At 41.9% G+C, this 12,813-nt stretch overlaps 1 protein-coding gene across 4 annotated transcripts in view; it reads right to left on the bottom strand.

Annotated features, from left to right (window-relative positions):
- Positions 1–12,813, bottom strand: part of NR1H4 (nuclear receptor subfamily 1 group H member 4) — a 52,018-nt gene that overhangs the window by 29,154 nt on the left and 10,051 nt on the right. For all 4 annotated transcript variants that reach the window (XM_069973082.1, XM_069973074.1, XM_069973092.1 and 1 more), the window contains one exon: positions 12,164–12,529. In XM_069973082.1, coding sequence (XP_069829183.1) covers positions 12,164–12,529 — 366 coding nt within the window. The remainder of the gene's footprint in view (positions 1–12,163; positions 12,530–12,813) is intronic.

Genomic DNA, 12,813 nt, shown 5'->3' with positions numbered 1-12,813 from the left:
ACTCCGCTCATAAATTCAGCCTTTATTGCTCAGTGGGAATGGGCCCTGCACATGGAAGAAACTTCCAGAAGATCAACCATCATTCCAGCAATTTGGGCTTTATACCAGAGTGTCCAGATAGAAGCCTCTACCCCGGAAAAGACACATTAAAGTCCTCCTGGAATTTGCAAAAAGCACGCAAAGTACTCTCAGACCATGAAAAACAAGATTCTTTGATCTGATGGAAGTAAGACTTAACTTTTTAGCCTCAATTCTAAGCATTTTGTCTGGGTGAACCGGGGCTTGCTCATCATCTGCTCAATACCACACCTACAGAGAGGTATGTATGGTCACAAAATGGTGGTGCAAGGGTGCTTTTCAGTGGATTGGACAAGGAGACAGGGTTGAGGGAAAACTGAATAGCGCAAAGTACAGACATATTCTGAACCTTAGCATGGAAGGAAAGATTACCTTCCAACAAGACAATGACAATGATTCTTGACTTGAACCCAATTCAACATCTCTGAAAAGACCTGGCTGTCCATTAACGTTCCTTATCCAGACTGGCAAAGTTTGAGTGAAGCCGCAGAGAAGAATGGCAGAAAATCCCCAAATACAGGTGTGCAAACCTTGTGGCCAGTGTTGGACTGGGCCACCGGGGGACCGGGGATTTCCCCAGTGGGCCCCCGAGCAGGAGTGGGCCCCGCCCCCCCAGTAAGGGGACACAGGGCTGGAGACCACATCAATGTGGTCTCCACCCAGTAAGCCCAGCGAGCCCCCCCGTGCCCCTGGGGGGCCCACTTAGCCGCCGATTGCCGATCCTTCCCTTTTAAATGGAAGCGGTCGCAACGATCGCTTCCAGTTAAATGCAGAAGTGTTCCCATTGACAGGGCGAGAAGCCATAGGCTTCCCGCCCTGTCAATCACTCTTGTGACCGCAAGCAGCTTCTTGCTTGCGATCACAAGCGTGCCGGCCCCGCCTCCTCCCCCGACAGACGAGAAGCTCCTGGTCCTCGGCACCGCCATCACCACTGAGCTCTGTGCACGGTAGCTAGGACTTCCGGTTCACGTAGCGCATACCGGAAGTCCCAGCCGCTGAGGCGCGCACAGAGCTCAGTGGTGATGGCGTTGCCCGGGACCAGGAGCTTCTCGTCTGTCGTTGAAGAGAGAAGAGACCCACGACCGACGGGGGAGCATTTGGACAGGTGAGTTAAGTTTTGTTTTGTTTTTTATCACAGGGGGACATCACTGGGGGCTATAGTGGGGGATGGACAATATAGGGGGGGGGGTTATAATGGGGGATGGACAATATAAGAGGGGCTATAGTGGGGGATGTACAATATAAGGGGGGCTATAGTGGGGGATGGACATCACTGGGGGCTATAGTGGGGGATGGACAATATAAGGGGGGCTATAGTGGGGGATGGACATCACTGGGGGCTATAGTGGGGGAAGGACAATATAAGGAGGGCTATAGTGGGGGATGGACAATATAAGGGGGGCTATAGTGGGGGATGAACATCACTGGGGGCTATAGTGGGGGATGGACAATATAAGGGGGGCTTTAGTGGGGGATGGAAATCACTGGGGGCTATAGTGGGGGATGTACAATATAAGGGGGGCTATAGTGGGGAATGGACATCACTGGGGGCTATAGTGGGGGATGGACCATATAAGGGGGGCTATAGTGAGGGATGGACAATATAAGGGGGGCTATAGTGGGGGATGGACATCACTGGGGGCTATAGTGGGGGATGGAAAATATAAGGGGGGCTATAGTGGGGGATGGACAGTATAAGGGGGGCTATAGGGGGATGGACATCACTGGGGGCTATAGTGGGGGATGGACATCACTGGGGGCTATAGTGGGGGATGGACATCACTGGGGGCTATAGGGGGATGGACAACATGAGGGGGCTATAGGGGGATGTGATGAGCCTAATATGCCTGTCTGGCAGATTCTGTGGATTCGTGGCTCGGAGAAGTTTTCATAATGGCCCAGGGCAGATGGAGAAGAAGATGAAAAGGGAAGAACTCCGATCAGAGAAGACGTCCCCTGTGAGTCACCTGATGTAACTGCACTGTATTGTATATGGAGTACAGAACCTGTGTAGAGCTGGGGCTACCTCTATGTGACTGGATAAGGTTATAGTGATCTGTGTACAGTGGATGTTATTCAGTAGCGGCGGTGGTGTTAGTCAGTATGTGGTGGTGTTAGTATGTGTTGGTGTTAGTCAGTATGTGGTGGTATTTGTTACTTGTAATCCGGTACTGTGTTTTATTGGTCTTAGTATACAGGATTTGGTCAGTAACAGTATGGCGGTAATATATATGGTGATAATATTTCCCTCTGATATACTGGTATTATTGGTAATATCACTCTCAGTATACAGGATTTGGTCAGTAATAGTATGGCAGTAATATGTGTGGGGATATTTGCTCTTTATATACTGGTGTTATTGGTAGCATACAGTAGTATACAGTGTTATCATGCAAAGAAAATTGTCTTATAGCCCAATTACACCGGCCAATTATCGGTAACAAGCGCTCCTAGGAAGCTCCATGTAAAAGTGCCAGAGATCAGCTGACAAGCAAATGCTGATAGTCGGCTGATTTGATCTTTTGTGCGGCTGTAAAAATCATTGTTGTTGTCCGCACATCTCTGTGTGTTCCTGCCCTGCTGATTAGCAATCGTTTGCAGCCCTACACTGCCCCATATCACATCGTGTAACTGGACCCTTATTAATGTTACCATAGATAAGTATGGTGGCTGAAGGGTGGGCCCCAAGAATGATTTCCCCTGGTGGGCCCAAGGCACTCCAGTCCAACACTGCTTGTGGCACTATACCCAAGAATACCGGAGGCTGTAATTGATGTCAAACGTGCTTCACTTAAGTACTGAGTAAAGAGTCAATGCAATATTTTTATTATTTCTTTTCAATATATTTGCAGTGATTTCTAACATTTTGTTTTCACTTTGTAATTGTGGGGTATGGGGGGAAACAAAAGCAAAAGGGTCTGAAGACTTTCCAAATGCATTATATATATATATATATATATATATATATATACTGTATCATCCAGTGTCTGTGTGTTTCTATATTGTTGCTTTTTCCCCCTTAGCACATTTCTTATGTTTGAACACCTTATTCAGCACCAGGAAGAAACTGACCGACCTGTTATCAGCTTTACAGGAACATTTTGCACAAAGAACTAAGCAAACATACTAATCAAAGGAACTATTTCGTAGTTTAAATATTTACTAATGTAAGAGAACACGGTATAAACTAAAAAAAAAAATCAAACATACCTGCTCATAGAATATGCACATAATTGGAATGGAGCCCACACAACAGTAGTAACGCATGCCAGTGAGCAGGGTGACATCAAAGCCACATGCAATGTCTACGCTTTGTGAGTCTAGGGGAATCTCCCGACATGACAAGCGAAAATGCAAAATCTGTCTAAGTATCAATCTGCCAAACGTACCCAGGACATGGGCTACAAGTGTCGCATTGCATGTGCAAAGCCCCTCATGACCAATAGACAACACCAAAAGCGTCTTACCTGTGCCAAGGAGAAAAAGAACTAGACTGTTGCTAAGTGGTCAAATGTGTTGTTTTCAGGCGAAAGTAAAGTTTGCATTTCATTTGGAAATCAAGGTCCCAGACTCTGGAGGAAGAGTGTAGAGGCACACAATCCAAGCTGCTTAAAGAGGATGTACCACCAAGTACATCCTCTTAAATTTATCACACCGATAGATCGGTGCCGTCATGGGGAAGCCGGTGCCACGGTCCGTTTTTCGAACCGCGCCCCGGCGACCGTGTACGACGCCATTCTATCCAGCGGTACCGGGCCATGCTGAAGCACTGGAGGTCGGCCAGAGGAAAAGCAGGCTGAGAGAAAGGGAGATGATCACAGCACAGTGCGACCCAGAGCATGTAGGGGGTAATGGACATGGATGTGTGCCTTTCCATATAGCACTTCATGCTTCCCTCTGCCAACAAGCAGGATTTTCCTTTAGGACTTGGCACCTGTCCACACTGCCAAAAGTACCAATTTCGGGTTTAAGAACCACAGTATCACTGTGCTTCATTGGCCAGCAAACTTGCCTGATCTTAACCCCATAGAAAATTTGTGCAGTATTGTCAAGAGGAAGTTGAGAGACACCAGACCCAACAATGCAAACAAGCTGCTATCAAAGCAACCTGGGCTTCCATAACACCTCTGCAGTTCCATAGGCTGTTCGCCTCCATGCCACATTGCCGCATTGATGCCTTCATTCATGCAAAAGGAGCCCCCAAAAAGTATTGAGGGCATTTATTGTACATACCTTTCATTTGGTTAACATTTCTGTGTTAACTTTTTTTTTTTTTTTTACAGTTGTTCTTATATAATAATCTAATTTTCTGTGATAATGAATTGTGGATCTTCCTTGGCTGGAAGCCATAATCATCAACATTAACAGAAATAAACACTATAAAAAGTTCACTCTGTAATGGTGCAAGCTAAATATCCATGCAGGCTGCAGCTGCACAATTTCTCAAATTCTCTTGATAAGCTTTAAGAGGTAGTCACCTTAAATGGTCTTCCAACCACATTCTAAGGCTATGTTCACACAACGTATGAGACCCGGATCATCCCAGCCGGTACTGTAGTACTGGCCGGATGATCTTTCTGGCCGTAGTGTTTTGATGCGGGGGCATCAGCACGCGCCCGCATCAGAACCTCCCACAGCACACAATGAAGCAAGCGGCCGGAGCGGCTCGCTTTATCGTGTGAACTGACATGTCAGTTATTTGCGGGTCCGCATGGGATCCCGGCCGGAGCGCATGCGATGTGTATATGCTCCGGCCGGGATCCCATTAAAGTAAAGGCAGTGTTCACAGGCGCATAAAACACGGCCGTTGTTGCCGATGGCGTAGTATGAACATAGCCTAATGCTGCGATTAGCGATAATTCGCTTAATCGATTGTGTAATGATTTTGAAGCAACGATTTGGTTTTCATAACGATCAGCGTTTAGACAATTAAATTGTTAGAAAAATCGTTAGAAAATTCATAAGAAAAATCGTTATTGCGATCGTTTTTAAGATCACTTAAGCCCATCTTTCACAAAGTGTGAATCTTTGAAAGACTGTTTACATGAAGCGTTCTGCGAATTTTGAACGAAGGACGATTTGAGAACATGTTGAAAGATCAAAATGAACGATTTCTCGCTCGTCACTTGATCGTTTGCTGTGTTTACACGGAACAATTGTCGCTCAAATGCGATTGTTATTGCAAAAATTTGAACGATAAGCATTCCGTGTAAACGCAGCAAAAGTTTTCCCAATTTTGTGGATTGATTGACCTTCATTTCTTAAAGTAATGATGGCCACTCATTTTTCTTTACTTAGCTGCTTTTTTCTCTAAAGGTGAGTTTACACGTAACAATTATCGTGCGAATTTGCGCGATAACGATCAAATTCGAACAATAATCGTACGTGTAAATGCAGCGAACGATCAAACGACGAACGAGAAATCGTTCATTTTGATCCTTCAACATGTTCTCAAATCGTCGTTCACAAAAAAATTCACAGATCGTTCCGTGTAAACAGTCGTTTGCCAATTTAACCAATGTGTGAGATAGGCTTAAGCGATCGCAAAACAATCGCAAAGCGAATTTTCCGTATGATATATCGTACCGTCTAAACGCTGATCGTTATGGAAAAAAAATTGTTACTCTGACATCGTTAATCGTACGAGCGGGCCAATTATCGTTTCGTGTAAACGCACCTTAACAGTCTATTCAGTAGGACTATCAGCTGTGTATCCACCTGACTTCTGCACAACACAACTGATGGTCCCAACCCCATTTATAAGGCAAGAAATCCCACTTATTAAGGGTACGTTTACACGTACTAGATCGGCAGCGGATTTCTCCCTGCGAATTTGCAGGAAGACCCGCTGTGGATCCCTGCCCATTAAGATTCACATCCCGCTGCGAGTTGTCCGCAGCCTGCCCGTTAACCCCCCGGCCGCCAGAGCGTATACATCACCTGGTCCCTGCTCCGGCTTGCTTCGGGGGTTCTCGGCACGTCCCGCTCGGTAATCAGTGCGCTGCCCCTACGCAGCACACTGATTGGCTGAGCGGAACATGAGGACACCAGGAGCCCCGAAGCAAGCCGGAGCGGGGACCAGGTGAAGCAAAGGCTCCAGTGGCGGGGGTTTCATTTGTTTCACACTTTTTTAGTAAGTATATAATTCCACATTTGTTAATTCATAGTTTTGATGCCTTTAGTGTAAATCTACATTTTCCTATGGAATTTAAAGGGGTTCCTTGGCTGCTTTGGGTAATATGGACAGCTTCTCTGTTAAAGTTTTGATTCTCAATATTAAACTAAAAGTACATTGATATGAGTTATGTAAATGTCATGGACTTAACACTATGAAAATATAAACCTAAATTCATTAAGAATATTTGGCTGAACTTAAAAAATTTACCAAATCAGTTGGAAGACTTTGTAATCAAATGAGAATCAGCAAAATTTGACCCTGAGTAAAATGTAAGTTGGGGTCCAATTACACTCACAAATATCTGACAGATTTTTGAAGCCAAAGCCAGAAATGGATTTGAAAAGAAGAGAAATCTCAGTCTTTCCTTTATTAACTGTTCCCTGTTTATAGTCTGTTCGTGTGTGTGTGTGTAAAAGGACCCTATGGCTATGTTCACACAACGTCAAAAATAGAGAAAAGGCGGCCGATTTTGATATTTAAAATAACGTCCGTTTTTGCAGCGATTTAACTGACTGCAATGGCAATGCATTGAAGTCAATGGGAAGACGGACGTCCAATGCATGCAATGTATTAGATAACGGACGTTTTTACCGCGGACGTCAAAGTAATGAACATGATCATTATTTTCGGACGTTTTTTGCAAACAGCGGACGTTTTTTATTAGTTGTTCACATACGGTTTTTCTTTTTCCACCGTTCTTTCTCTGTTTTTACTATTAAATTCAATGGACTTTTCAATTAAGCCAATTAATTAAGGCCAATTAGTAACCCCGAACTAGAATAATGTACCAGCAGCCGTCATTGTACTAAGGGAAAGCTAGACAGCTGAATGACGTCTGTTATTTTAGACCTAAAATGACGGACATCATTTTAAACGGAGCTCAAAAGACGTCGTGTGAATATAGCCTTATACTGAATCTGCGGTTTGCAGTTGCAGATGCGGCTTGCAGTTCAGACACCATGTTGAACATGATAGGTTCTCTTCAAATGCAACATAGGATAAATACTGTACTATAAATTCACAAAATAAAGAAACTAAAATCCAATATCACTTTATTGCTAATTAAAGGTGACTTTCTTGCTAGTAAATGCAAGTGAATAAGACAGATACAATAAGACAGAGATGCTGCTAACAGTACGGCACACGCTAATATTAATATGTGAAACTTGACAATAGACTGAAGTGCATTCTGTGGCGCTGCAGTCTCCTCAAACCACTGATCAGCAGAGGGTATCCACATAGGTAGTATCAATGGCCTTTCCTGAGGAAAACACCCATAAATGCTTGTATATATGAATAAGGAAATATGTAGAGCACCCAATATAATACACAATGTAATGTTGTTTGAACAGTGCATGAAATAATAGTTCAATATCCTTGTAAATATAGATGATTAGCCACTATTCTTCAACTAGTCAAAATGCCTATCACTTTCAGGGTAACCTTATGAATTAATAGAAGAATAAAATATAGACATTTTATAATACATATTTGAACCAGAAGATTAACCCTTTTCAAGCAGCTAGAATAAACAAAGTTCAGCTCTCCAAACTGCAGATATTACCCCACACAGTGTTAGGATGTGCAGTCTCTACAATGAGAAATAGAAATGAAAAGTTCCAGCAATCACAACTAGGTCCAATTTCTTTATTGCTGCATTCCATACAAACATACTCCAAACAATTGAGCAGACTACAGACTTTCAAGCAGCTGTGTCCTCCTGTAGCAAATTAACCTTTTAAAGGGAAACTATTAGCAGGATAGAGGCATCTAACCTGCAGATATGTCCCTATTGCACGCGGGGTGCTGAGAATGAAGCTGAATGGCTGAATCCATGTAGTTGAATCTATATGCTAATGAGGCAGATTGGTGCACTGAGGGTGGGACCAGACAGTTTTTTTTATAAAGTTTGTGTTTAATGTGTGATGGACTTTAAATTTAGTGAAATTGAACTGAAAGTGTACTATTTGCATGCTATGTTTATCGTTTGAAACAACTACAGCTTTAATGATCATTGCTCTGACATGCTCTCGTAATCTTCAGAAAAAAAACTTTGCCCCAGAAGAAAGATACAAGAATATGAGTGCAAAGTGATGCATGCAAATTAAATGCGATAATGGAACAAATTCACCCTAGAGAAGACAGAATATTTCATATGAATAATGATAACCTGTCACCAGATTTATGCTGCCCTATCTGAATGCTGCTCCTCTGTATTTACACAGGAAAATCCAATATTGGCTGACATGAGTAGGGATAATGTAAACTCTCCATTAAATGTGACCTGCTTTATCCAGTCACTAGGTCTAGATGGAGTTCTGTATAAATTATGTACCATGATAGTTAGACCCTTATTCCTAATATGCAACCCTTTAAGGACACTGGAAATGTAATTTTTTGCATTTTCAATTTTTTTCTCGTAAGAGCCATAAATACATCTACAGATACATGTAGGGATTCTTTTTTTGTGAGGCCAAATGTACTTTGGATAAATAAATGGAAGACTGTTAGGTCTCAAATTATACTTGTTTAACCTACCTAAATAATTCTAAAATAATGTCCTTTATAAAGCCATATTGTTTAAAATCATCAAGGCTGTCTGCATCTTCTCCTGTATAGTAACACCTTTTGGTTTGCTAGCCAGCGATACCACTACTCTAACCTTCATACATGACAGTTAGCTTTCTTAGCTTTAGACAGATGCCCTGTATTAAAAACAAGTGTATATCTCCCACTCTCGCTTCCTCTGACCCCGCCCCTTTGTCCGCATCACTAGATATACACCTAGTCAGTGACGTGGTCAAAAAACGGGGAGTAGCAGTGTGAAGTTAAAAACAATTAAACATCATGAAAATTCATAAAAATATCTTATGTATGTGATTATAAGAACATACTTAGATCGGTTCAGTCATTAAGACCCATTTTTCCTTGCGCATTTGTTGCTAATATAAGGCGCGCTTCACATTTCAATAATTCCTTATTTATAAGAAATATTACACTTGCTACCGAATAGGTATAATTACTGTATAGTGTAAATGTACTTTGGAATACCATTCATTTTAACATAAAGCATACGACAAACGGCGGAATAATTTTACGTCATTCACTGTTCAGTAAAATTGACTTCCAAAAAGTTTCTGTTACGTTTTACTACTTAAAAAAAAATGTTTAGCTTTTATTTTAAAAAAATGCCATTTTCTGACTCCTATAAGTCTGGGTTCATATTTCCGCTGGGGAGTCCACTTGATGCCACACAACAGAGCCGCACTATCCATTCAATAATGGGCATTAACTGAGAGATGCCTTAGAGATGCCATTGAGTTCAATGGGGTTTGTCCGGTTTCCATCTGGTGCAGGATTTCAGTGGACAAACAAGTTACTGTTTGCAATAAGCCTAACTCTTAATTTTCCATCTTCCACATTTTGTTCAATGTTTGTGAGATATAATGTGACCAAAAAACATAGCTATAGCATTTTTATCACTGTCTGATAATCAAGATGGGACAATATTGCAAAATACCATATCTCTGTAATTATCACTGAATCATATCACTGAAACATAACTTATGCATTAAAATAAAAGTCTGAATAACCAGTTAGTAGTCTAGCTAAATATAATCTATATAATCTATAATCTAATGAATAGACCATTGCACCAGGAGAGTTGTCTTCACACCTGTATCAAACACATGTAATACACGTGTATCAAACACAGCGTTTCCCCCACAAAAATTTGGGTTCATCAGGAGACCTTAATATAAACACACAAAGAGCCAGGGCTCAAGGCACCTGGTGTCCACCAGAATATGTAGATAAAGTTCCTGGTCCATACAAGACAGATTATATTGCTTACTGGTGTACAGATGGAAGCCAGGTACACAAAATCAAATCAGACTAAAGGCAATAGGACATACAGTGAAATATATTCATGAAGCCATAAAAGACTTAGATAATAAGGTGTCTCGATTGGCTCATTAAAGCCACTCACTTAGACCCATTAGTCCAGCATCCTTTTCGAGCACAGGGTAATTACTGACTTTCCATTGTTTTTAAAAGAGCTGACAAATCCTGCCGCTACCCCCAAGCAGCCATTACGTCTAATGTGACGGCATATAGTATGTGCACACTGGACCAGCCATGTGCACCAACCTGGAACACAGATCACGAGCGAGGCTAACAGTTGGCGCATGCGCATCAGGATCGTTATATGGCATAGACGTTATGTAGGTGAAAGTGTAGAGCTGAAATATTGAATACGCTAGAGCCGCTTTAAAGTCAACCAATAATAAATATGAATGTAAATAACATTGCTATTGTATGGAGTGAATGATGTGAGAAAAATAATAAGATTGTAAATTAAGAGCAGAAAGTGAGGCCCCATAGATAAGAAGAGTCCCTCTGCCTGGACTAAAGAACCTATTACAAGGGGCGATTCAGAGGAACAAGCGAGTGCCGACCTGTCCAGTCAGTGCTCGCTTGCTCCTCATTCCCTGCTCGCTGTCAGCGTTATTACACGTGACGTCAGCAAGCAGGTGAGTGCAGGGGGGCCGCAGGGAGCTGGGGGGCTGACCGGGTGATCGCTGAGTCGTCTGGGCAGCCCATAAAAGATAGCGCCGGTCTGCTCCCGCCACTCCTGTTACACGGAGCGATAGCAGCATATCGCTGCTATCTAGATCGTTTCTTTTTCAACATGTCGAAAGACAACGATCATCCGACATCATGCATGTCGGCTGATCGTTGTTTTCTATTACACAAGTCAATTGCCGATATTGGCCGAAAAAGGTCAATAATCGCTTTGTGTAATAAAGCTCTATAGAAAATAGTTTTCCCCCCTGTAAAAAATTGTGCCTTCCTACTTCCCACACCCTTGATGTGGGTTGTACACTGCCAAAAGTCACAAAAACTTGGCGACCTCAGGCAGTCTATGCTGGCCAAGCACATTGACAGCCTCCCCCACCCCAAAGTATACTATTATGTGCCAAATAGTAAAACACTGGGTAAAACAGCTTACAAAAAGAACTTGGGAATGTTGGTGGTCAATAAATATAGTTTTACCTCTATACAAATAACTAGTAACATTACATATGGAATATTTGGCACAATTTGGGTCAATGTTTGGGCAGTATATAAGAAGGATATAGCTGAATTGGAAAGGCTGAAGAGGACGGTGATCAAGGTTATTAGGGCAATGCATGGACTGCAGTATCAAGAATTAATAAATTTAGAGGTTTTTTTATTTATAAAAAAAAGGAAAAAAATATTTGATTACAATGTGCAAATATATAAATGGACAGTACAGAGATCTTTCTAGTAATGTTTGTGAATCCAGGCCTATAACCAGGTAAAGGGGGCATCTTGTACATCTAGATGAAAGAATGGTGCAACCATCATTATAGACTAGGATTCTTTACTTTAAAAGCAGTGAGACTATGGAATTCTCTCCCACATGATGGTGTGATGGCTGACTCAACATGCCTGGAGGCTTTTGTTAAAAATGTTGTTCCTAGTTCCTAATGTGGGAGGTTTTTACCTTTCTGTGGAAGGTTGAACTTGATGAACTGTTATCCTCGCCCTTATCAATTATGTGACTAAGTATGATATAACAGCTCTCCTACAGTGCTTTGGCCAGAAAAAGATCTCAGCTAGTTGTTTAGTTATGGCTTGTTTAGGACACTGTTGTGTCCTCTGTGGCATGGATACGCTGGCAAAATCTAAAAATGGATTGCCAACATATCAGTGCATAGATGAGCACAGGTCCCATTGATTTCAATGGCTTAAAAGCCATTTTGATATTTTGCCGATGTATCTGTCACACAGAAGGCACAATTGGGGTGTGAACCTAGCCTCAATGATTCTCACCCAAAAGCCAGGTATAAAACTAAATATAAAATTATTGGTGCTTCTTACCTTTGCATCCTTCACAGGTTAAAGCGTTGTAATGATAGCCAGAAGCTTTGTCTCCACAAACAACGCACAATTCATCTCCTTTTACCCTACAGCCATAAGGACTAATCCGAGTCTTCTTAGCTGGAGGTAAATCCACAATTTCATTGTCTATAGAAAATAGACTGTCAGAGGGAATTCGTTTTAGCTCATAAATTCCATTGGGGCACCAGTCTTCAGCTTGCTGTGCGTAATATCCAGAACTAATATGGTATGGCGAAGATATGAGTGGTTGATGAATTGTAGGAAATTGCATGTGGTTGTAGGGATTAGTATATGAAGGTCCTTGTGAGTCATGGTCTGGTGAGCGAGTGTGTACTGAATGGAGGCCTGGCAGAACAAAGAATATAGAAAATTAAGCAATGCATAGTGAACAAAACATCAGTCTTGTACTAGACAAAATATACTTTTATGCTTTATTACATATAGTGACCTTTAATTACATTAAAACTACTGACAAATTAAGTGAATAGCATTATTTTTCTAAATGCCATGACACCTGTTGAGAAGTAGGATAAATTTGGTAGCAAGTGAAAAGTCAGTTCTTGAAGCTGAAGCCAGAAAAATAGGTTAACAGCAACTTTGACCAGGGACAGCTTGTGTTTGCTATATCA

The sequence above is a fragment of the Dendropsophus ebraccatus genome, chromosome 1 (assembly GCF_027789765.1).
Source record: "Dendropsophus ebraccatus isolate aDenEbr1 chromosome 1, aDenEbr1.pat, whole genome shotgun sequence".
NCBI lineage: Eukaryota > Metazoa > Chordata > Amphibia > Anura > Hylidae > Dendropsophus > Dendropsophus ebraccatus.
Note: the sequence above shows the minus strand (reverse complement) of the source record. Positions and strands in the feature narration are given on the sequence as shown.